At 42.4% G+C, this 24,667-nt stretch overlaps 5 protein-coding genes across 5 annotated transcripts in view; 1 reads left to right on the forward strand and 4 right to left on the reverse strand.

The window, feature by feature from the left end:
• Positions 1 to 5,168, reverse strand: part of LOC137281247 (uncharacterized) — a 10,765-nt gene extending 5,597 nt beyond the window's left edge. Inside the window, exon 1 of the mRNA XM_067812393.1 lies at positions 4,117 to 5,168. Within this exon, the coding sequence (XP_067668494.1) occupies positions 4,117 to 4,491 (375 nt within the window). The 5' untranslated portion in view covers positions 4,492 to 5,168. The remainder of the gene's footprint in view (positions 1 to 4,116) is intronic.
• LOC137282052 (uncharacterized) lies at positions 2,733 to 3,605 on the forward strand (the record flags this gene model as incomplete). The annotated part of the gene is made up of 2 exons (XM_067813801.1): positions 2,733 to 2,957; positions 3,252 to 3,605. Coding segments are annotated over 2 exons (579 nt in total), but the record flags the coding sequence as incomplete, so codon positions are not given.
• Positions 5,169 to 6,403: 1,235 nt separating the features above from the next.
• LOC137281243 (tumor necrosis factor ligand superfamily member 6-like) lies at positions 6,404 to 11,379 on the reverse strand. The gene is made up of 4 exons (XM_067812387.1): positions 10,806 to 11,379; positions 10,472 to 10,499; positions 10,007 to 10,096; positions 6,404 to 8,394 (listed from the first exon to the last, which is right to left on the reverse strand). Exons 1-4 carry the CDS (start codon positions 11,124 to 11,126, stop codon positions 7,982 to 7,984), a joined length of 852 nt encoding a protein of 283 aa, XP_067668488.1. The 5' UTR covers positions 11,127 to 11,379; the 3' UTR covers positions 6,404 to 7,981.
• A 1,673-nt stretch (positions 11,380 to 13,052) lies between these two features.
• LOC137281244 (uncharacterized) lies at positions 13,053 to 16,684 on the reverse strand. The gene is made up of 3 exons (XM_067812388.1): positions 15,937 to 16,684; positions 15,243 to 15,351; positions 13,053 to 14,349 (listed from the first exon to the last, which is right to left on the reverse strand). Exons 1-3 carry the CDS (start codon positions 16,387 to 16,389, stop codon positions 13,964 to 13,966), a joined length of 948 nt encoding a protein of 315 aa, XP_067668489.1. The 5' UTR covers positions 16,390 to 16,684; the 3' UTR covers positions 13,053 to 13,963.
• Positions 16,685 to 17,604: 920 nt separating this feature from the next.
• On the reverse strand, positions 17,605 to 20,569 carry LOC137282218 (uncharacterized). The gene is made up of 3 exons (XM_067813953.1): positions 20,166 to 20,569; positions 19,576 to 19,681; positions 17,605 to 19,161 (listed from the first exon to the last, which is right to left on the reverse strand). Exons 1-3 carry the CDS (start codon positions 20,532 to 20,534, stop codon positions 18,773 to 18,775), a joined length of 864 nt encoding a protein of 287 aa, XP_067670054.1. The 5' UTR covers positions 20,535 to 20,569; the 3' UTR covers positions 17,605 to 18,772.
• Positions 20,570 to 24,667: the final 4,098 nt, after the last annotated feature.

The raw sequence follows: 24,667 nt of genomic DNA on the forward strand, positions 1-24,667 counted from the left end.
TCCACTACTACTACTAATACTACTACTCCACTACCACCACCTCCACTACTACTACCACTACCACCACCACCACCACTACTACTGCTACTACTACTATCATCTCCACTACTACTACTGCTACTACTACTATCACCTCCACCTCTACTACTGCTACTACCACCACCACCTCCACTACTACTACTACTACTACTACTGCTGCTACTACCACCACCTCCACTACTACTACTGCTACTACTACTACCACCTCCACTACTACTACTACTACTGCTACTACCACCACCACCTCCACTACTACTACTACTACCACCTCCACTACTACTACTACCACCACCTCCACTACTACTACTACCACCGCCTCCACTACTACTACTACTACTACTACTACTGCTAGTACCACCAGCTCCACTACTACTACTGCTACTACTACTACCACCTCCACTACTACTACTACTACTGCTACTACCAGCACCACCTCCACTACTACTACTACTACCACCTCCACTACTACTACTACTACCACCACCACCTCCACTACTACTACTACTACCACTACCACCACCACCTCCACTACTACTACTACTACTACTACTACTACTACTACCACCACCACCTCCACTACTACTACTACCACCACCACCACCACTACTACTACTACTACTAGTATCACCTCCACTACTACTACCATCACCACCACCTCCACCACTACTACTACTACCACCACCACCTCCACTACTACTACTACCACCACCACTACTACTACTACCACCTCCACTACTACTACTACCACCACCACCTCCACTACTACTGCTACTACTAGTATCACCTCCACTACTACTACCATCACCACCACCTCCACCACTACTACTACTACCACCACCACCTCCACTACTACTACTACTACTACTACTACTACTAGTATCACCTCCACTACTACTACTACCACCACCACCTCCACCACTACTACTACTACCACCACCACCTCCACTACTACTGCTACTACTAGTATCACCTCCACTACTACTACCATCACCACCACCTCCACCACTACTACTACTACCACCACCACCTCCACTACTACTGCTGCTGCTACTACTACTACTACCACCACCTCCACCACTACTACTACCACCACCTCCACCACTACTACTACTACCACCACCACCTCCACCACTACTACTACTACCACCACCTCCACTACTACTACTACCACCACCTCCACCACTACTACTACTACCACCACCACCTCCACCACTACTACTACTACCACCACCACCTCCACTACTACTACCACCACCACCTCCACTACTACTACCATCACCACCACCTCCACCACTACTACTACTACCACCACCACCTCCACTACTACTGCTGCTGCTACTACTACTACTACCACCACCACCACCTCCACTACTACTACTACCACCACCACCTCCACTACTACTACTACCACCACCACCTCCACTACTACTACTACCACCACCACCTCCACTACTACTACTACCACCACCACCACCACTACTACTGCTACTACTAGTATCACCTCCACTACTACTACCATCACCACCACCTCCACCACTACTACTACTACCACCACCACCTCCACTACTACTACTACCACCACCACCACCTCCACCACTACTACTACTACCACCACCACCTCCACTACTACTGCTGCTACCACCACCACCTCCACCACTACTACTACCACCACCACCTCCACCACTACTACTACCACCACCACCTCCACTACTACTACTACCACCACCACCTCCACTACTACTACTACCACCACCACCTCCACTACTACTACTACCACCACCACCTCCACTACTACTACCATCACCACCACCTCCACCACTACTACTACCACCACCACCACCTCCACTACTACTGCTACTACCACCACCACCTCCACCACTACTACTACTACCACCACCACCTCCACCACTACTACTACTACCACCACCACCTCCACTACTACTACTGCTACTACCACCACCTCCACTACTACTACTACTACCACCACCACCTCCACTACTACTACTACCACCACCACCACCTCCACTACTACTACTGCTACTACCACCACCTCCACTACTACTACTACCACCACCACCACCTCCACTACTACTACTGCTACTACCACCACCTCCACTACTACTACTACTACCACCACCACCTCCACTACTACTGCTGCTGCTACTACTACTACTACTACCACCACCACCTCCACTACTACTACTACTACCACCACCACCTCCACTACTACTGCTGCTGCTACTACCACCACCACCTCCACTACTACTACTACTACTACTACCACCACCACCTCCACTACTACTGCTGCTGCTACTACCACCACCACCTCCACTACTACTACTACTACTACTACTACCACCACCTCCACTACTACTACTACCACCACCTCCACTACTACTGCTGCTGCTACTACTACTACTACTACCACCACCACCTCCACTACTACTACTACTACCACCACCACCTCCACTACTACTGCTGCTGCTACTACCACCACCACCTCCACTACTACTACTACTACTACTACCACCACCACCTCCACTACTACTGCTGCTGCTACTACCACCACCACCTCCACTACTACTACTACTACTACTACTACCACCACCTCCACTACTACTACTACCACCACCTCCACTACTACTACTACTACTACTACCACCACCACCTCCACCACTACTACTACTACTACTACCACCACCACCTCCACCACTACTACTACTACTACCACCACCACCTCCACTACTACTACTACTACTACTACTACCACCACCTCCACTACTACTACTACCACCACCTCCACTACTACTACTACTACTACTACCACCACCACCTCCACCACTACTACTACTACTACTACCACCACCACCTCCACCACTACTACTACTACCACCACCACCTCCACTACTACTACTACTACCACCACCACCTCCACTACTACTACTACCACCACCACCACCTCCACTACTACTACTACCACCACCTCCACTACTACTACTACTACTACTACCACCACCACCTCCACCACTACTACTACTACTACTACCACCACCACCTCCACCACTACTACTACTACCACCACCACCTCCACTACTACTACTACCACCACCACCTCCACTACTACTACTACCACCACCTCCACTACTACTACTACTACTACTACCACCACCACTTCCACCACTACTACTACTACTACTACCACCACCACCTCCACCACTACTACTACTACCACCACCACCTCCACTACTACTACTACTACCACCACCACCTCCACTACTACTACTACCACCACCACCACCTCCACTACTACTACTACCACCACCTCCACTACTACTACTACTACTACTACCACCACCACCTCCACCACTACTACTACTACTACTACCACCACCACCTCCACCACTACTACTACTACCACCACCACCTCCACTACTACTACTACCACCACCACCTCCACTACTACTACTACCACCACCACCTCCACTACTACTACTACCACCACCACCTCCACTACTACTACTACCACCACCTCCACTACTACTGCTACCACCACCACCTCCACTACTACTACCACCACCACCTCCACTACTACTGCTACCACCACCACCTCCACTACTACTACTACCACCACCACCTCCACCACTACTACTACTACCACCACCACCTCCACTACTACTACCACCACCACCTCCACTACTACTGCTACCACCACCACCTCCACTACTACTACTACCACCACCTCCACTACTACTGCTGCTGCTACTACCACCACCACCTCCACTACTGCTACCACCACCACCTCCACTACTACTACTACCACCACCTCCACTACTACTGCTGCTGCTGCTACCACCACCACCTCCACTACTGCTACCACCACCACCTCCACTACTACTGCTGCTGCTACTACCACCACCACCTCCACTACTGCTACCACCACCACCTCCACTACTACTGCTGCTGCTACTACCACCACCACCTCCACTACTACTGCTGCTGCTACCAACGCTACTACAACCATGATCAAAGCTAGTACAACTTCGAAGTGTACCGTTTATATTGTAAGTACTTAATTACCTTTTGGAATAACGTTGTGATGTCATTCTTCTGTCTCTGACAACACAGTGCATGTCCCGATGACAGTCTTATAACGTCATAAAGTGTATCCTTGGACTCAACCAGCGGACCAAGTTGATCACAGGTGAGACATATGTGATCAGCAATCCCCTGCTTTCGATTCGACAAAGTGGGTAAACCCTCAGTTCCAAGGTGATGTTCTCGCGGCTTCAGAAACTGTCGAGCAGCCACGACAACAATCAACACAACATTGGCAGTCAGGGATACTGCGATAAGAACGTACAACACACCCCGACAACATCGTCCATTTTGGGGTGGTGGAGTTGATGACGTTGTTGGCTCAACTGATAGGAAGGTAGAATCGGGTTCGGACATAACTGATAGACAAATCCGTTGCCACTGTTAAATCAATGTGTGTACGGTCCCATAAGATTAACGATGTAACACTACACTTGTCAAATCTATCTAAGTCGAATAGTTCAGTTGACAGTGCAGCCCGTTACAGTCTGATATACACTGGATCCATCACAAACATGCTCGTTGATAGTATATACAAGCTCCCTCTACATGGGAATACCCACATTACCTCACCGCGGATTCCCTGAAGTCACGCTCTCTACGGGGAATTCCCCCTGACCTACTTTCTCTTCCTCAACAATCATGGCGTCTCTCCTCTGCCTCTGGTCTAATGCTCAGTTTCTGCAAAAATAAATCCATTTACACTGGGAGCCCATGAGAGAACAGAACCTGGGGAAATCTGCTCTTCTTTCATTTAGAATTTTTGAGTTTTTGGGGAGTTGTGGTGCTAGGCTGCAGGGAAATTAATACGGTTCAGGGACTGTCAGACAGACTATCTCTCCACTTGCAGTGATGTTTTCATCCCATTGCATTTCCGTGAAACCATACACCACTTTTGTGGAGGGTCCAGCCTCAAAAGTACCCGGAAATATGTTGACTGTCTCCTAATAACCGGACACCGCCTCCTCATTCCCGCCTCTTGACAACTCTATCACTCTGTCCATGTATGGTGATACATGCTGTTGTTACAACCGGCACACTCGGGATTTTACGACCAGCAGATATGTTTTTTTATGACTGGAGAACGGTTTCGTCACTTTTGCTTTCACGTATTTCATCTTATTTACCCTTCTTTTCAGTTTCCAGGAACCTGGTATTTATACAAACACCATCTTTTTTTCTCTCATTGTCCTTGATTCATTTTCTCTTCTGATACTTACCTCGTTTACATTTACACTGAAACAAACTACGGATACTTTCTTTAATTTCTTTGCTTTTGAGATAATGCATTTCTTTGATTCAAGTAATGTGTTATTTTGGCTACTAGCGGCATATCATTCCTTTAGCTATAGCGTGAACCCAGGAAGGTCCGGCGTGGAAGGTCTTCTGTAACCCATGCTCGTTGTAAGAGACAAATAAGGGGATCGGGTGGACATGTTAACAGTACCCAAACGCTGCTCAGGCAGATTGTTCGTGGTTTGTGGTGTTTTTTAAAACTTATCCTCTTTTATCATACCTTCTGCTCTGGACTCTTTGGACGTTTTTTAAACCCACGTCATTCTGCCGGGAGTGTGTCAAATGTCATGACGTAACAGCTACGTGGCGCACAGTACTTCGCACTGAAATCGTGATCATTGTTCTAGTTTCCTGATTGTTATAAGCGTCCAGCATAAACATATATCAGTTTAACTTGACAAACCTTTGCACGAGGAGAAGGTTCACCATGGCACCATGGCTTGTGATGGAACGTAGACTTGTACAGTTGGCCTTCAGGGAATGAGCGAGCGATTGACTGAGTTCGTCCGTGCGTGCAAATATGAATTCTAATGCCAAATCTGTTTTATTTGCTTTCAGCAAACTACAGATCCTAGGACTCTTTAAGTCCTCTTTAAACCGTTACTGCAAAAGTGATTATTCTGATTGTGTATTGCTTGCGACTAAATGTCTGTTGTACAGACAAAAAGACTGTAAACTGCCATGCGTCATAAACCGCATCTTTTATGTTCTTGCTCTCCTGTGTGGTGACATTAGAAGCACGGTTGATCAAGGTGAACTAGCGATCGGGTTGTATAAGCTATAGATTATTACACACGTGTTTAAAGATCACATATACTCTAGTAGGGAACAAATACAAATCACTTGCTGACATCGCTATAAATGAAACCCGCCATTGAAACTGCTCGTTTCGACCTTAAATTCACTTCAATCGACCTTTTGTCAACAGTTCTGGGCAAAACTGTACATATTTACACAATACATACAGCCAGAGTGCACTACATTAAATTTTATTTTCAACTTTTCGAATAGGAAAATGATTTTGTCCGTGATCTAAATAAACAGCCCTCATTTTGGATTAATTGCCATGCTGCCCCAGTAATAAAAGGTTGCAATACGAGAGGAGTCGACAAGTACAACGTTTAGTCACGGAACAAATATGATTGAAACATACAGGTTCATCTTTTATCTATATTAATTAATTTTTGTAGTTCAACAAGCAGACACAGTAAGTAGACGTTCATATTGGAGGTTCACAGCTATTGGTCTAACGTTGCGTACTTTATTGGGACAATATCGTGACACTTCCTGGTGTATATCAGACAGAACCTGATAACCGGTGTGAACTGACGTACAGCACGTCCTTTTTTTATCTTGTCAGTCAGAAGTAGCAACAGTTTAATAAAGGTGACGGGTGGGCAATTCCAGGTTAACATCTCGGATTTTCCACAGAAAGACGAATAGCACAAGCTCAAAAACACAACAGGGTATTCGGTAATTATTAATTAAAAATTAATGTACACCTCAACTTCTTTACGGGTGCCTTATATTATACCCATGACGACCGTCGCCATATGGACTGTTATTGCCTTATAACGTTTGCCGCTCCTGTCAAAGGGTAAGTCTACAACTGACGCTAACGTAACGTGGCAACGAAGACATATTTTATTGATTCCAAAGCGTGGCAAGAGCAAACATGTACGCAATCACATATTTACAAATAACACAGCAAGCAATGTTCTGACATCTTCGATAACTCGCTTTACGATGTTGCCTGTATTCCCAGGTATGGCAAAACGTCCTGCACTCAAGGTCTCAACGTGAAGAGACCGATATGCAGGCTGTTGTGTCTTGGCTATAGTTAGGGGGATAGATTTATGGTTTGGGGTGTGATTTACGGAGAGAGCTCAACTATGATTTCAAGCCAAAACCGTGTTCCCACTGCCTCCACAATTTGAATATTAATTGATCCTTCAGTGGGCAAGGGTTAGAACCCTAAGGTGTTGAACATTATATTGCTGACAAACTAGGATTCGAACCTACGAATCTAAACATCTAACTCGACTGAGCGAAATCTTCAGTTCATGCGATATATGCGTCAAATGTGCCCACATTTCCGATGTCTCATGTCTACGTGTTTATAGCACTTCATCCAACTTAGATCTTGGTTGATTATGCGTCAAACAGGGGCGCCATCCTATACCATGGGATTTTGTTCGTGTTATCTGTCAGCAGGGTTCTGGTCTTGCGGATAGAGATGGTGTGATACGTGACGTGCGTAAGCTCGAAAAAGTGACGGGTTTGTGTGCCACGACATACTTGTGACTCTATCTTTCCAAAGGCAAAAAACACCAGAATTAAATAATATGCTGCGTCTGTCAACACGAAAAACAAGTTCCGTATGATACGTTGTTGTTTGCAACATTTAGCATCATGACATACGCATCCCTTTTTCAAAAACCTCTTTCACAGATCACTGAATTTTCTGGTCCGGACTGTTCAAAGGTCTCATATCAGGAATCTGCCTACAAACTCCTGACGAACACATTCTGGGCGGACATATCCATAACGCTCAGTGGGTCGTTGCAGATTCATCATTCTGTAGTTTTCTTACACCAAGAAATGTACGCAAGGATTGTTTGTGAACTGACAGCACATCCGAAACTTTAACGGCGATTCGATCATTCTTGCGCATGTATAAGATGGCTGACAGGAAGCTGGTTTGATATTCTTCGTGTGTGGAGTAGCTATTCTTGTTAAGCAGAAGAATTACCTCCCCTAGATTCGGTTGTCTCGGATGTTCACGGACTATCTGGTGCAAGAATTCTGTATCTTTACTTGTGTCTTGCTGCCGCTTGTATGTCACGTGCGAGTATACGTGATATCGACCTTTTGACGGTATATGAATATGGCCATTTTTATATATGACACCAGATGTATAGGCGAAGTGGATCCGTCCATGCCCATTCCAAGGCAGAGTGCTACCTGGAGACCAAAGGTCGTAATACATTCATAGTTACTGTTTTAAAACATGTGATTTAGAAGACATATATGAGGATATGTTATAGTATGCATACACATGTTACGACTGATGGATTCTGAATCGGCAGGTAATCGAGAAATTAGGCATATGGCGTTCAACAGGAAAAGAACATAAACAAAAGCAAACAAACAAATCAAGACATAACCTTTTGCAGCACCTTCGAACAAACATAAAAAGGAAAAGGAAAATAGAATAATAACATAAGAAACATATACCCTCAATGAAATAAGGAAATATAGCATATAAACGTAAAATATACGTGTAGGTACATTTTCTGATTGTTATTGACCCGAATTTGGATTTGTCCCATATGTTCCTGGTTTATTTTTATCAGGATTTATTTTTTGCTGCACAGTGATTCAGTAATTACGCAACCAGGAAGAGGTAAACACGGTCGTGGTAACACAGACACTGAAATCATCAAGAACGATCTCTATTTGTATACATTTGATTTCGTGATCAAAGATCACGAAACTCACACGACTCACCCTTCTTTCTGAAGACATAACATACATGTGCTCCTAATTACGGTACCAGCTCCCAACGGTACCTAATCCTACCTACTCCTATAGGTATCTACTTCTAACGGTCTATACTCCCAACGGTACCTAATCCTACTTACTCCTAATCCTACCTACTCCTATAGGTGTCTATTCCTATAGGTATCTACTTCTAACGGTCTATACTCCCAACGGTACCTAATCCTACCTACTCCTATAGGTATCTACTCCTAACGATACCTAATCCTACCTACTCCTATAGGTATCTAGTCCTAACGGTCTATACTCCTAACGGCACCTATTCCTAAAGGTCTATAGTCCTATACTCCTAACTGTCTATACTCCTAACTGTCTATACACGGAACAGTCTATACTCCTATTGGTCCATACTCCTAGCAGTATATACTCCTAACGATACCTACTCCTAACGGTCTATACTAATATATTCCTAACAGTCTATACTCCTAACTGCCTATACACCTAATGGTCTAAACATCGAACTGTCTATACTCCCAACGATCTATACACCGAACAGTCTATACCTCTTTTGGTCAATACTAATAGCAGTTTATACTCATAACGATACCTACTCCTAACGGTCTGTACCCCTAACGGTACATACTTCCAATGGCCTGTACTAGTAACGGTCTAAACTCGTAACGGTCCATACTCTGTAAGTCTACGTCTTTCGCTGTATATTCTTACGATACATATCCCTAACGGTATATACTCCTAACGGCCTATACCCTTAGCGGTCTATACTCCTTACGGTACTCCTAACGATCTATATTTCTAACGATCTATATTCCTAGAGGTTTATACTCCTAACGCTCTGTACTCCCGACTCCTAAGATTGGGCAAGACCATGTAAACATTTGAGCATTGGATTTTGTCACGCTACAATTTGCCTGTAGGAATCGCAACTGTGCAGTCGTATATAACGCCTCGCCATTTCTTCCTTGTTTCGTACAAAGCCATCTTCAAAGGCGTGTGCATCCTTTCTTTAGTTCCACACAACACATTTCAGTGAACGTAACTACACATAGCAACCGACCGTTAATTGCCGCGGGATCCAGATACAGATGAGCTCCAATTCTACCCTCCATCCACGAGTATGTTAACCCGGGTGAAACAGGGGCATCCACTGTAAAATACATGAAGGTTCGTGTTCACATTTTTACACGGTAAGCCCAGGCCGCCTTATTAATAAAGCCAGTGTTAATATAATTGTGACTTCCATATTCAACATTAACTTGAACATTGACGACAGTAATGCTACAATCACTTAGACCAATGCGTCTCAATGAGAATAAAAATAATAAATTTAATAAAATTAAAATATGTCATTTGAGAACAACATTACAGGCACCATTTCGCATTACTAATTATCAGCTCTGAATTCCAAGACAAGTAGGAGAAACAGCGTACAAGAGAGTAGGAAAAGCACATGGAACGTCCTTATTCTTTACATTGCTACGTTATACAAACGGTATAAATGTCATTATGTTGAGGTCAGTACCATTTCCTTCGTAAGTTGCCCTCGCCATCTGCAATAACAGAGATAACAAGCTTAGATATGTTATCGACATATGTGAATAACATATACATATCATTGTGTATTATGAATATTCAGTATTGAAAAAAACTGTGCATTTTCATCATATAATGCTATATCGCGATACATTTTTGTAAGCGTATGTATGTATGTGGGTGTACATGCGTGTGCATGTATGCATCCATGTATGTGAATGTGTGTATGAGTGCATGTAAGTATTGTGATGTGTGTTTGTGTATGTTTAGTTGATCAACCGTAATCAGCACGGGAAAATATGGCGTCAAAACTAAAAGCACACCTGTTGAAATGCAAGAGAAAGCTCTTCCATTTCTTTCAGGCAACAAAACGTATGGTTGTCTCCCCTGACCACTCTGTACAGCGTGTCGTTGGAATCGATCCTGGACCCAAGATAATCGCAAACAAAGCACACAGAGCCAGTCACAGCAACAGGGTTGTGTAGAGAAACATCTGTATCCTTTTTGAACACAACGAAGAGTACCAGTATCACAACAGTTAGATTCACAACAAGAGATGCTATCACGCCGAGACGGAGACAATTCCATCCAGACATGGGCACATCAGCTTCTCTGGATTTTATGAACTCCGTGGACTCCGACATGCTGAATGAAGACGCAGAATGTTTGATCACCTTTTCATACAGAAGTCTACCTGAATGTTGACACAACTTCCTAGTTGATCGGGTATTTCTGGTACCCGAGCAACTTACGTCTCTCACATGGAAAAGCCGCCCAGTGTTGTGTTCCCGCTTCAAACCCTGTTTCCTGTGTTATCTTTTCGTGTAATGAATGTTGGCAAGCAGACTGCGCTACACATAGACTTCTGATCACTATGTAAGGGATATAAAAGACTGTACTCAAATACAGAGACGACGGTCTTACTGGAAAATATGCTCTCTTTGGAATTAGTACTTTCTTTTCGTGAATCGTACTGCGATAAAAAATAGGAGGCCATTATGCTGTTTCACAACCCTTTAACCACAGTATGTTCCTTTCAGATTCATGGGTATCACTGGGGCTTCTTATTTGAATTGAGGAGGGTTAAATGGAGCTATTGGAGCATGCAAGCACATACATAACCTTACACACACGCATTCAAGCGTGCACACAGAAACACACACATCCGTGCAGGTTGTTCAGCTTGACCTTCTAATCTGCATATGCATGACCCGTTAGGTCAAACGACCTTCTAATCTGCATATGCATGACCCGTTAGGTCAAACGACACAAACGGCTGGTCGAGTGCTCCAATAGGAAACATTAAACCATCTGCAGCTAAATTGTTTAAAGACAGTTGGTACATTGCTGAAGATTTCACGACACTGAGATGTCAAACGCTGACCTTGTCTCGGCTGTTAACAATCACCTGACAAAGGCGCACCCCTTCACATTAATAGACCCAACCAGTTGTGACACGGTCCCGCAATGCATTTATTTTAGTATTCACTTGATCAGGTCAAGCAGAACGCAACCGCACGCACGCACGCACGCACACACACACGCACGCACACACACGCACATGAGTCCAAGTGTACTATCCTGGCAATATTATACTGAGCACCGCAGGAGCAACGGTTTCTAGGAAATGGAAATCACTTGTTTTGGTTTCGTTTTCACATTTATTCAGCTGTATCATTGTATCTGTATGTATCATTGATGATACTAAAAGGACAGACGTCAAGTTAACACCTGTGTGTGTATATATGAATAATTATTTGTTTATTATGTACTTACATGAGTGTGTGTGTGTGTGGATGTATTGCGGAGTGTTTGTGAGGGAAACTGGTTGTGTACTTTCATGAAGGTTTGCACCTTTGGATGCATTTGTGGATCAGTTTGTGCTCGTGCACATGAGTGTGTACGTATAGTTTGCAGACAATGACTAGGGAATGGTTGCATTTGCATGTTTAACCTGTGACGGTTTCAGTCTGTACCAGTCGGAGTAGGTAACCTTTCACCTTTAAAACAGCCCAAACTAAAGACTTTCCCACCTATGGCTATGACTAAAATGTTTCTCTCTCCAAATAAGACCTAGCCTAAGGCGTGCTAAACGTTTCTTTTACAAGGAACTCTTCCTGTTATGCATTCTCTTCGGATTTTACAACAAAAACACTTTCGTGTCATATGACGTGAAATGTGATCATCCATGACCTACCAATTAGGTGTGCAGAGTTCCGTCCCTTGAACGCACCAAGCACATGATAATCTGCGGATTGTCATTGGTCTCTACTTCCTCATTGTCATCACCAATGAGCGATCGGGAACAAATGACTTCCCTTGTTAAGTGACCACATTATTTTGTTATGCTATCCCCTTTGCTGTTTTCTAAAATAAAGGTAGATAGCTTTCATTAACCTGATTAGTCGAAAGATACTCCGAAACTTCAGAAGTTGACGTCTCTCTGTTTCCTTCTTTAGCAGAAGTCTTACTTCATTTGAAAGTCTCTTCGAATATCAGTCCAGATCTACTTAGAACAGACGAGAGATCGATGTCATTCTGCCTTCCAAAACCTGACAATGACAATGACAATACAAAAAAGTTACCCCGAGGGGAATTTATTTTACATTTGAAAGTGAACACATATGAGATTGTTAAAACATAAATAACTACATACAGATTAAGATACGTAAAACGACAACAGAGACTGACAGTCAACAGTCATTTAAAAGGCGGATCCTTGATGGAATAAAAGAATTTTGAACTCCTTTAGTTTTAAAACGGGGCATTTGGTAACGCCGGCCTGAAGGTAAAAAATTGTGTCCTTGGAATAACATGTGACTTGAATCTGATAAAATTCTCTCAGCGAGATTAACAGCACGATCACTAAAGAGGGATTGTAAAGACGAAACAGAAATTCCAGAAATCTTGGTTGCCATAAGAACAATTTGTTAAGATGAGATTTGCTTTTGAGATTAAGAGAACCGTACCAACATTGAATTGAAAAGATTAAAATACTCTCAACAAAACAACGATAAAACAACATTACTTTTTGGCTAACATTAAACGATCTCAATTTACGCATAAAATGTAATCTTTGTTGGCACTTCTTGAAAATGAAATCAGTATTTGGGCCCCATTGTAGTTTGTCGTCGATAATAGTACCAAGGTATTTGTTGTTAGTAACAATTTCAACATTTTCATTTTTAATTTCATCAGGAGTAATGAACCTATCAACATAAACAGCGTGACCTGGCATTGAAACATGCGACCTGACACTTCATAGAGAATTGCAGCCTGGACGTTTTGATGTAATTTATATAAGTCGAGTCAATACACTATACACAGACATGCACACATATTTTATTCCAAGACACTGAACTTACAAAACAAATGCCACAATTAACATAAATGAAGTTCACCAATATTTACATGTATACTGCAACTCCTTTGGACCATTAATCAATCTGACAAGTTTCATGTTGTTAAATAGAAATAACATCTACAGGCGATGCAGCCCAAAATAGTTGGCTGGAGAAAAGCTGTAGATGAGAGATGGTTCTGAGAATTCCACAAAGATTTCGTCCTCTCGTCGCAATTTGAGATTTGCTGCTAAGAAACTCGTTCTTCTCTCGTTGCTGGTGACTGACATCTTACTGATCAGCAGAAGCTGATTTCCAGTCCGCGGCAAATGCTTGTTTCTCCTTTGAATATAGTGAACAATGTCAAGGCCGTCTGCGATGTTGCCAGGGGCGATGGTCACGTGAGAGTACAGGAAGTAGACGCCATCTTGAGGGACGCATAGTGTCCCATTAACATATCTGACACCACCAGTAGTGTGCGCTGTTCCGTAGCCCGTGTCACCAACCCAGGTCAAGCGACGGCTTTCTGAAATAAACACTATGTGTTAATGTAAACGTGTCATACAGGTTAAACATTCGCGTGAAATCTTAAGGTTCACATCTCGAGGCAAACTAGCACTATTCCCCCTCTCATGATCAGTGGGGAAATATTGCCACTACTTCTGACTGCAAGAATATGGAATCGACATATTAACTGAAGTGCAAACCCGTGAAGATCCGGGTTAGAACTGATCTTCAGCAACCCGTGCTTCCCGCAAGAGGCGACTAACGGGATCAGCTGGTCAGGCTCGCTGATTCGTTTGCCACCGAATCCCAGTTGCATAGGTCGATGCTCATGATGTCGATCACGTGATCATTCTCACAGACGTCATACAGCTGGAACATTACCGCGTGTGGCGATAAACAGCAAACAAATGAGTGTAGGTCTGGGCTATACACACTCTGAACACGAATAACTTTAGTGACAAAGCTATACCACAATGACGCGATAACTGACAATGGGTCATGAATCATATTCGAAACACAACATGTCTGATGACTGTGTATCCTTTCTGGCAATGGCAATGTTAACGCTTGGTTTATTTCCGACGTGGTTTGCACCATGTTCTCTGTTTGTGTTTCAAGTGATCAACTGGTTAGCCTTTCCTTGTGACGAGTGTTAGCGGTGGTGTAAGACAGCCTCGTCCTCTTGCCAACACCTGGTGCCATGACTATTTGAGAGCGATTATACAAGCATATCCTTATGATAAGGCCTGAGTTCAGAGTATTTGACAATCGACATTTCTAATACATACGAGAAGGGCTTTGTGACCTTCGTTTACTGAATACATATAAACCTTGTTTTTGGAGCAACAGGCATTGTACAATACAGCAGCAGTGGTATATACCTTTACTACTAGCACCAGTATTGTGACATACCTGTATTCCTGTGTAAGTCGAGGTAGAGATGCGCAGAAGCATTGGGCCTGAGGCTGAAGGTGTCTGTACCACTGGACCCCTGCTTGTTGTGATAGTATTCTCCTACAACCTGCAATACATGAAAACAACAGTGAAAGGTCACTGACAATGGCATTTACAAAGACAAAACCATAACAATGTAGATCGGGTGTATTGCGTGTCAGCTGATTAAAATTTAAATACCTCTTTTAGAATGATGTTTCTCTGTCGGTTAGTTATTTGAAACGAAAGTAGAATTATGAAAATAAGAATGTTCTTTTTCTGTCATTTAATCGTATCGAAAAACAGAAGTCGAAATCTGAAAATGACAAAGTTTCTCTGACTTTTATTTGTTTAAAACGAAAGTAGAATTATGAGAAAGATTGACGTTTTCTGTTCTTCAGTTGTTTAAAACGAATATCGATTAATGATGATATTCACCAGTCGTTTAACTGTTTGAAACGAAAGTAGGATAGTCAAGTCTTACATACCACTGCTATCTTTTATGTCCATAGTAACTAATAATATTTCTAATAAAATAAACGAAACAAGCATCACCCAGGAACTTTTACTATTCATACTGTCTACATAACCAGTTCATTGTTTTAACATGAAAACACGCTCTGCTGAGTATGTTTTGCACGAGAGCATAAGTATTTGTTGTTTTTATACTTACAAGGTTAAGTAGAGTTTGAAGATGCTCCGAATGTTCCAGACAACACAGCGAGGTCTTCCGACCAAGATCAATGACCTTAACCTTTGACAACAACGGCGCATTTTCTGGTTCAGGAACATTGAGAGAATCACACCTCACACAAATAGCGTTAGACATATGAACGTCATGGTTACCATCGGTATGTTTGAGACCACTGGTCGCGTTAGCGGCCAGTCGTATGTGTACATACCAACCCACTAGAGCCAAGTTGATAGCTATGGACACCAAAAGTACAAAGACACAGAAGCGTGCTGAAGGTCGTCGGTCCTGTTTGTTAACAATCCTCGCTACGGGATCCGTGCACACAACAGGTTCATAGACTCCTGTGTGTGATGTAATGAACACATGGTCTTTCCTTTTCCCTAAGTCTTTGAAACTGTTCGGTAGAAGCTTCTCACACACAGAGGAAGACATTGCTGGTTTTCCACTCGTTGCTCTCTGAAGAGCTACTTCCCTTTGTATTGCGTGGATGTATTAATATCAACATCCTGGTTGTCGGGTTTCTCTCAACTGTCCTTGCGGGATAATTTTAGACACACGCAGTGTTCGTAGAACGAGCGCTGTTATCGCGTAACGCTCACAAATCACCCAAACAAAGGACAATCGTATTGAATACCGAAAGCGGGACTGTCTCGCGGGCAGGCAAACCTAATGACTGAGCTGGGTTTAATGTGACGAGATAAGGCTTCTGTTTGCATTTCAAGTCACTGGTGTTCATACGCTGTATTGTTTATTACTGAGTAATAGGGCGACAGTGGTTTAACACTGTCAATATTCCAGCAATGTCACGGCGGAGGACACCAGAAATGGGTTTCACGCTTTGAGGAGTAGAACCCTGGTCTTCGGCACATCGCATTAAGCAATAGGCGACACACTATTCTGAATGAGAAAATACGTACAATGTTGTTTCACCCAATGACATCATCAGCTGGTAGAGGTCCCTAAACATGACGTAATCAGGCCGGCCAGGTAACCTAGTGGTAGGGGTAGGACATGATAGGACATTATCTAGGTTGAGGACCCGTGAAGGTCCGGGATATAATAGACTTTCAGCAACCCATGCTTGTCATAAAAAAGGGCTATGCCTGTCGTAAGAGGCGGTAACGGGATCGGGGGGTCAGGCTAGCTGACTTCGTTGACACATGTTATCTGTTCCCAACTGCGCAGATCGATGCTCATGCTGTTGATCACTGGATTATCTGGACAATTATTTACAGACCGTCGCCATATGGTTGGAATATTGCTGAGTGCGGCGTAAAACTAAACTCACTCACATACCACTCTTAACCTTCTGGAGCATCTCGGCCTCCGGTGTAATAATAATCAGATTGTGTACGCTTTGGGCATTCTCAAAACTTGTGTGATTCAATCAGGATATGAAGTCTTGAAAAGCATGCTATAAATAACTTTTGTAGTATTACGAAATGACACTCTTCTGGGAATACCTGAACAGATATATATATCTTCCTGTTATGCACACAGAGAGTGCTAGTCAACAGTAACAAGGCACAAATGCAGACGCTAAAGATCTGCAACGACCGGAAAGCCTTTTCCGCTGTCAGTGTCTCGAACAATGTACTTAACTACTCATCAACGTTGGTATTGTAGCCCAACAGAACAAGAGTTTCATTGTGTTGTAGTGGTTTAATCATTGCAGTCTAATTCGCAAAATAATAAAAGTAACATACACAATGAAAGGCTGACCACAAGAAAACATCATACCAACTCTGTGAGGTATTCACGGATATTTTGTCTTAAAAACAAAAAGGTGGTTTAGCAACCTACCATTAAAATATTTACATAGTTCAGTTTCTTACGAGGGGGGAGTGTAGAGAAAGAGACAGCCAGGTGTTCGAGAGGCACGTGCAGAATTAGTGACCTGTGTCAATATTTCAATGATAGATTGCTAACCAACGTGTTTATTTTTGCAGGCCATATATTTTAAGACAAATATTCTCCAAAATCCACAGAGAGTGCTCAGAGGTAAATTGCTAGAAAACTCCAAGGACCCTGAAGTACTATGGCTTCATTTGCACGAGTGCTCTCAGAGGGTACATTGTTTGCAACTCCCATACTTTTACACAGACTTAGGTCAGCCGTTAGCTACCATTTTTCAGTTGGCGTGAGTCCCGGTGCCAAGCGACCAACACAACTCAATAAACAACCTTCTCCAGATGGTCATAATACGTAACAAGATAATTGATTACTGGGCCGGGATTCTTGTCAAGCTGCATCAGAACACGACAGCATCAGTGTAGAAAGCTTCCACTGCAGGCAGAAGGTAACATCAGTGACAATAAAATGACCGGATCACTGAAATTGTGTGATGACACCAGGTATTTGCGATATCGGGAGAGTATGGCTTGCAATGATGCCAACACCCTCAACAGTTTGCGTATGAACGTTCCTTGTCTGAATCCACATAGTAGTACACGTGTCACACGACCTAAAGCCCCCCTTTCACACTACCACCACCATTCCCAGTCCCACCCACCACCACCACACACACCACCACCGCCTCTGCCAGTCCCACCCACCACACACACATCCACACACACCGCTACCACCTCTCCCAGTCCCACCCACCACACACACATCCACACACACCACCACCTCTTTCAGTCCCACCCACCACACACACATCCACACACCGCCACATCTCCCCCTGAAAGCAAACAAACTATATTTTTGTTTACAAACAGTACATTAATCAACAACTGTGTGAATTTTAACATATTTTTCTTTTCTACGTTATTTGTAACTAGTGTACACATTTGAACAGTTCCGAGGTTTTGTGCTAAAGCTGGCGAGCACCAAAATAGTTTGACGAAGAAAACCGGTAAACATTAGAATAATCTGACACGTGGACGGACAGAATATCTCCTCGCCGCAAGGAAAAGCTTTCCTCTAAAGTCGCTGCAGTGAACAGTCCCATTCCTTGGGGAAGACTAGCATTTGTTATTAGTAAAATGTCTGGCACAGGAGAATAATGTGGATTATGACGTAACAACGAATGCGTAACATGTCTTTTTGTGTTGTCACCACGACGTACAATAAATGTCAGAGAGGTATATACGAAATATATACCATCTTTTTGGATAAATAAACAGTTGTCTTCCAATAGTATGTCACCAGTTACATGAGCACTTCCATAACCAGGCTCTGTGCTCCATACCAGATGGGTTCCTGCAAACATACGACTTATTTTATTTAAAGTTGATGATAACAAGCATTATTCAAAACGAAACCGTATTTATTATTTTATTCATCATAATTAGAAGACATTAGGAATATATAATGTATATATATATGTCTTAGTGGTAGTTCTAGAAATGTGTCTGGTATGGGGTTTGAAGGGAGAGAGATAGCGTGTGTGTGTGTGAGAGATAGAGAGAGAGAGAGACGGGGGGGGGGTCATACTAGAGTTCAGAAGGATAGGAGCTGTGTTATCACTGCTAGCAGTAATATCGTTATAGAGATGGTTGTGATTAATATTATGTTCCCTCATGCACTAAATCCTCGTGTTTTGTTCCAGTGAAACACGATCTATACAGAACTCTGATAACTGATAATGCTTAGAATAACCATTACAAGACGTACCCTTAAATGTGACCTGATCAAGGAATACGTGGGCAGACGCTTTGACGTCGTTCGTTCTGCCAGATTCAGTGTTCGGTTTTCTGTAGTCAAAGAAGTAGCATGACATCTGCAATAAACACACATCATGTATCAGGACATTTAAACATTATTAGAATTAGCAAGTGCATGGACCGGTGTGGTAAAACATATTATTTTATCTCACACATGAATGCCGCTGTAATATGAAAGATGAAACAAGTATTCACCTGCTGAGAATGTCTCAGACAATACCTGTGTTAGCGACAGAAAGACTAAAATGCTTTTCACAGCCATTTTACTCAATTCCACAGATTACACTTCTTTAATTGTCCGCTCTATTATCAGTCTTATTTGATTCTCCAGATGTAAATACAAAACAGTGGCATCGGAATCACTTGTACATTCCTCACATATTAAGCTTGGAAACTATCATATTAGTCAAAGACCTTTCAAGATCGGGCAAGTCATACACGGATATTTTCAAAATTACGTCTTTTGTATAAAATTTGAATGACAGTCAGCTGTTCAGCAATATGAAATGTGTCTTTAATTACATATTCCACTTTACTCACAAGTTTCAGTAGACGTGTTAGACCGCCAGCATGTCTCAGGCAGCACATCTGACGTCCCTGAAGAAGTACCACATCTGTATCCTTGGAGTGCGCCACGGAACGCTCGTCTCTCCTTTGCTTTTCACAGGGAATGCACAAATATCCTTGTCCAATGCGCTCTGTGTCTGTTGTGATTAAAGGGTGGCTGCGGGGAAAAGTTTGCAACAAAACAAGAACAATCATCGTGATGTTCAGAGCTGCTGATATGACAAGACTCAGTATACATATTGTAGTCACAACTCTGTGGCGTCGCACTTGGTTAGGACTGCGAGTGTGATCCATGTTTACAGTTGGACTGTACATGATATAATGATATCGCTCACAATACATACACAGACGTAGGCTGACCTTGTTCAGATCAAGTGGCCTCGTTCTACTTAAAGCATGACTTCCTGGTAACGTTCGTGTTTTCCATTTTAAGAACCCACGCATGAGTACATTTACATGTACCCTTTGTTGATCATAGTTTGGTGTAGATTATACTTGTGGTTGTATCAGTATATATGTATCACGTGTAGTATAGATACAACAGATAGAGAAGACATGTGACGATGAGACGGACGAGAAACTCAATGAAATACAAACAACATAAAATATATCTTACAATCTATTAAAGAACGAACAAAGTCACTATATGTCCTCTCTTATTCATTACGTATGAAAGACTTGTGGTTTAATAGTTGGCAAGAAGTTACCTCCTACCCTCTCATCGGCCAACGATCCCAGGGTTCGGGTGATGGTGTCACTTGGCACAGATTTCCACAGGATCCCTCAGTTCGCACTAATTTGTGAGTGCGAAGCGAGCGTTGTGGAAACCTGCACATATTAAATCAGGCAGTTGGACACCTACCTAGCTGTACACCGGAAACCGCTTGTAACAGAACTATTTCTATCCATTATAACAGCAAGCGATTTTAAATTGTCTATGAAAACATGTTGTATCTCGGAAGCAAAGCAGGTGACAAAAGTAAATGGCAGTAGACTGCGCAAGCACAAAGCTTTCATTTTTTCACGATTGCAGGTTTAGACAAACCTGTAAGCAAGATAGTGAGTGAGTGAGTTTAGTTTAACAATATTCCAGCTATATGGCGACGGTCTGTAAATAATCAAGTCTGGACCAGACAATCCAGTGATCAACAACATGAGCATCGATCTGCGCAATTGGGAACCGATGACATGCGTCAACCAAGTCTGACCACCCGATCCCGTTAGTCGCCTCTTACGACAAGCATAGTCGCCTTTTATGGCAAGCATGGGTTGCTTAAGGCCTATTCTAACCCGGGACCTTCACGGCTCGTAAACAAGATAATCCAGCCGCTGAAATGTAGATGAATACTACAGCAACCAAGATATATATAGGTATACATAATTAGATTATGTTAGAGAAGAACACGCAGGTTTTGGAAAATATAAAATATTTTATTTTCAGTGATCCACGTAAATAGTACAACTAACAGCGATCTAACAAAGCTTTCATAGAAACAAAATCCAGATTACCATGGAAAACAAACATGATTCAGTGTACTCCCACTTTTGGCAGTCAGTTTTCACACCTGGTTAACGAGCTGCAACAGTTGACCCAGTTTGGGCCGTTTATGACTCACACCTCACAATTACCCCTTTGACACAAGTCTGGCAAAAATCGCAATGTTTCTAAAGACACGAATTTCAGCTACTCCGGAATTTAGTTATCTAATAAAACATCCTTCTTTTATAGTAAGTGAGATGAACTTACCTCATTCAACCACTCAAGAAATTAGTTATCTAAATACAACATCCTTCTTTTTCTAACCTCTTAACTTTTACAGACATCCTCAGTGTCTAACTGATCCCAATTCCATGACAGCAAATGGTATGGATTTACAACTTCTTTAATGTTTACAACACGGCGTTTCTGGGCTACGTCTTGCCCCTTCATCAAGTGAATGACATAATAAATTCAATGAGCAAAAATATATAGTATGTACAGGAAGCCAGTGAGATAGTATTTACAGATGAGATGTACAGAGATGTACAGGTATCAAGACGATTTAACTGAAGTGTTGAATATACAGAGTGGGCAATGGATGTACTGAGTGTTTATACAACTAGAAGGATAGGATTAACATGATAGGGTGATTGGAAGCCAGTTGTGAAAACAATGATGGGAAAGCACATGATGGGATAGAAGCCACTTATGTAAACAATATTGGGAAAACACATGAAGTCATGTACAATGATAGTGGAAAAAACAATGAGATACATGTTATTGATGGTTATATTCTGTGCACCACGCATTTGGTAGGAAGACACCCTGATCTCTGTTAATTTCCGGTTTGGAGCTGTGGATCCAGATGGCCTCCGTCAGTTTCCTTTTTCGCCAGTTGCTGACGTTGACGGCCAAAATGCCATTGTGCTTCAAATTTATTGTGTGGCCAGGGTTTGCCAGCATTGACACTACTTTCTCATCTGGAAAAGCCCTAAAGTCTTTATCAAGAGCCAGTGGAAAGGAAGCAGCTAAGCTAAGCCAAGCCCAAGAGGTTGTGTATACAAAGTCAAATGTTCATGTGACAGCAGCTACATAGGTAAAACAGGCAGGCCCCTGTGCATTCGCATCAAAGAGCACAAAGCATCGGTGAAAAACTCGGATATGAAATCAGCACTATCAGAACATGTCATCAAAAATCCTGACCACACAGTTGGAACAGGCGCTGCACGAGGAATGGCGACGTTTACCGCAACGTCATATCCAACGTCTGATCCAGGGTATGAGGAGAAGGATGAATGCCGTGATTGCTGCCGCAGGTTACAAGAAACGTCGTGTTGTAAACATTAGAGGAGTTGTAAATCCATACCATTTGTTGTCATGTCACCCACCAACTTCTAAATGCCAACCAAGCAACTGAACCTAATTGTCTCAGTAGTTACCACCTTACTGACGAGACCTAATTGATCGTAATTGGTCACACCAGTTGTTGCAAGTTTGGCAATGAGACACAACACCTGCATGGTCCAGTGCACAACAGACTGCCCAAAATGGGAGGGTACCCAATATACTACCTATCAAAAGCTTAAGCTCACTGGTTTAAACGTAGCGACTAACTTCAGTAAATTATAGAGATAATTGCACCCCAATCAAAGATGAAAAGAATACTGGTAAACAAAGTCAGTGGGTGCACAGCTCCTGTGACACACTTCATGGATTACACGCATTTTCAAGATAGCACTACCCTGGCAATAGAAAGTTCATAATTTCAAATTGTGAAGGAGGGCACCACTCCAGCCATAGACTCCATGGGTTTCACATATGTTCCAGTTATATAACAAACGAGTTTATTTCGGAATGTGACAGCATAAGCATACTAAGTCATTGAGTGCACTACTCACGCACCAACGTCTACGGATTACACACATGTTCAAGCTGGTTATACATTAGCAATAACACGTTTCTAAGTGTGAAAACGTAGGTATATGAAGACACAGAGTTCATTACCCCAACAACAAACTCTATGGGTTACACACATGTTCAAACTGGTTTTACAACAGCATTAACACGTTTTCTAAGTGTGAAAACGTAGGTATATGAAGACACAGAGTTCATTACCCCAACAACAAACTCTTTGGGTTACACACATGTTCAAGCTGGTTATACATTAGCAATAACACGTTTTCTAAGTGTGAAAACGTAGGTATATGAAGACACAGAGTTCATTACCCCAACAACAAACTCTATGAGTTACACAGATGTTTAAGCTGGTTATACATTAGCAATCGAATAGTAAGTAAGTTCAAATTGGGAAAATATAATTATGCAAAGCCTAGGCGTGCACCACTCCTGCAAATAACTCCAGGGGTTACCCACAAGTTCAAGCTGGTTATACATCAGTAACAACAATTGTTTTTAGTGTGAAAACAGGTATAAAAAGTCGAGGAGTACACCACTTCAGCCACAAACTCAATTAGTTACCCGTGCTTTGAGGATGGTAATACATCAAGTTGAGAATGTTTAAGCAAACTCCATGTTTAAGGCACCTGGTTCCATTTTATACAATGAAGACACGAATTTTCAACGTGTGAAAGTATAGGCACACCAGTTCAAAGAGTATGTAGACTGCAGCAACAGGTTGGAACTACAGGTTTTTAAAGTGCGAAATAAAGCTATTTGGTCGCTTTTTTCTGAAATTTGTCCATCATATTATTTTTATTTGCTATAAATTTTTCGACATATGTAATATTTTTATTTCAGAAATTCTACCATTTGCAAGGGTCTGATGTTTATGCTTGAAATATGTATCTATCGTTTTCCAGCTAGGATGATGTTGTTGATGAAATCATAACCAGTGTTAAATCCCAACAGGATTGTGAGATCTTTTTTTTCAAAAGCCAGTTGCCACAGGGTCTATTTATCGAAACGTGTTAAATAACCAAGAAAAGTAATCCTACTTTATTATCATTTCGAAAGTTAATAGCTACATTTTGAACGT

The sequence above is a fragment of the Haliotis asinina genome, chromosome 4 (assembly GCF_037392515.1).
Source record: "Haliotis asinina isolate JCU_RB_2024 chromosome 4, JCU_Hal_asi_v2, whole genome shotgun sequence".
NCBI lineage: Eukaryota > Metazoa > Mollusca > Gastropoda > Lepetellida > Haliotidae > Haliotis > Haliotis asinina.

What these genes read in the sequence shown, in the direction of transcription:
- LOC137281243 (XM_067812387.1), bottom strand. Translation starts at nt 11,126, where the DNA reads ATGTCGGAGTCCACGGAGTTCATAAAATCCAGAGAAGCTGATGTGCCC. An exon ending in TTTCTCTTGCATTTCAACAG is followed by an intron (nt 10,500 to 10,805) that starts GTGTGCTTTTAG and finishes CTGTTATTGCAG; the next exon opens with ATGGCGAGGGCAACTTACGA. An exon ending in GGCAACTTACGAAGGAAATG is followed by an intron (nt 10,097 to 10,471) that starts GTACTGACCTCA and finishes TGTATTTTACAG; the next exon opens with TGGATGCCCCTGTTTCACCC.
- LOC137281244 (XM_067812388.1), bottom strand. Translation starts at nt 16,389, where the DNA reads ATGTCTTCCTCTGTGTGTGAGAAGCTTCTACCGAACAGTTTCAAAGAC. An exon ending in TTCAAACTCTACTTAACCTT is followed by an intron (nt 15,352 to 15,936) that starts GTAAGTATAAAA and finishes CATGTATTGCAG; the next exon opens with GTTGTAGGAGAATACTATCA. An exon ending in CGACTTACACAGGAATACAG is followed by an intron (nt 14,350 to 15,242) that starts GTATGTCACAAT and finishes TGTTTATTTCAG; the next exon opens with AAAGCCGTCGCTTGACCTGG.
- LOC137282218 (XM_067813953.1), bottom strand. Translation starts at nt 20,534, where the DNA reads ATGTATTGTGAGCGATATCATTATATCATGTACAGTCCAACTGTAAAC. An exon ending in TAACACGTCTACTGAAACTT is followed by an intron (nt 19,682 to 20,165) that starts GTGAGTAAAGTG and finishes TGTTTATTGCAG; the next exon opens with ATGTCATGCTACTTCTTTGA. An exon ending in TGATCAGGTCACATTTAAGG is followed by an intron (nt 19,162 to 19,575) that starts GTACGTCTTGTA and finishes GTATGTTTGCAG; the next exon opens with GAACCCATCTGGTATGGAGC.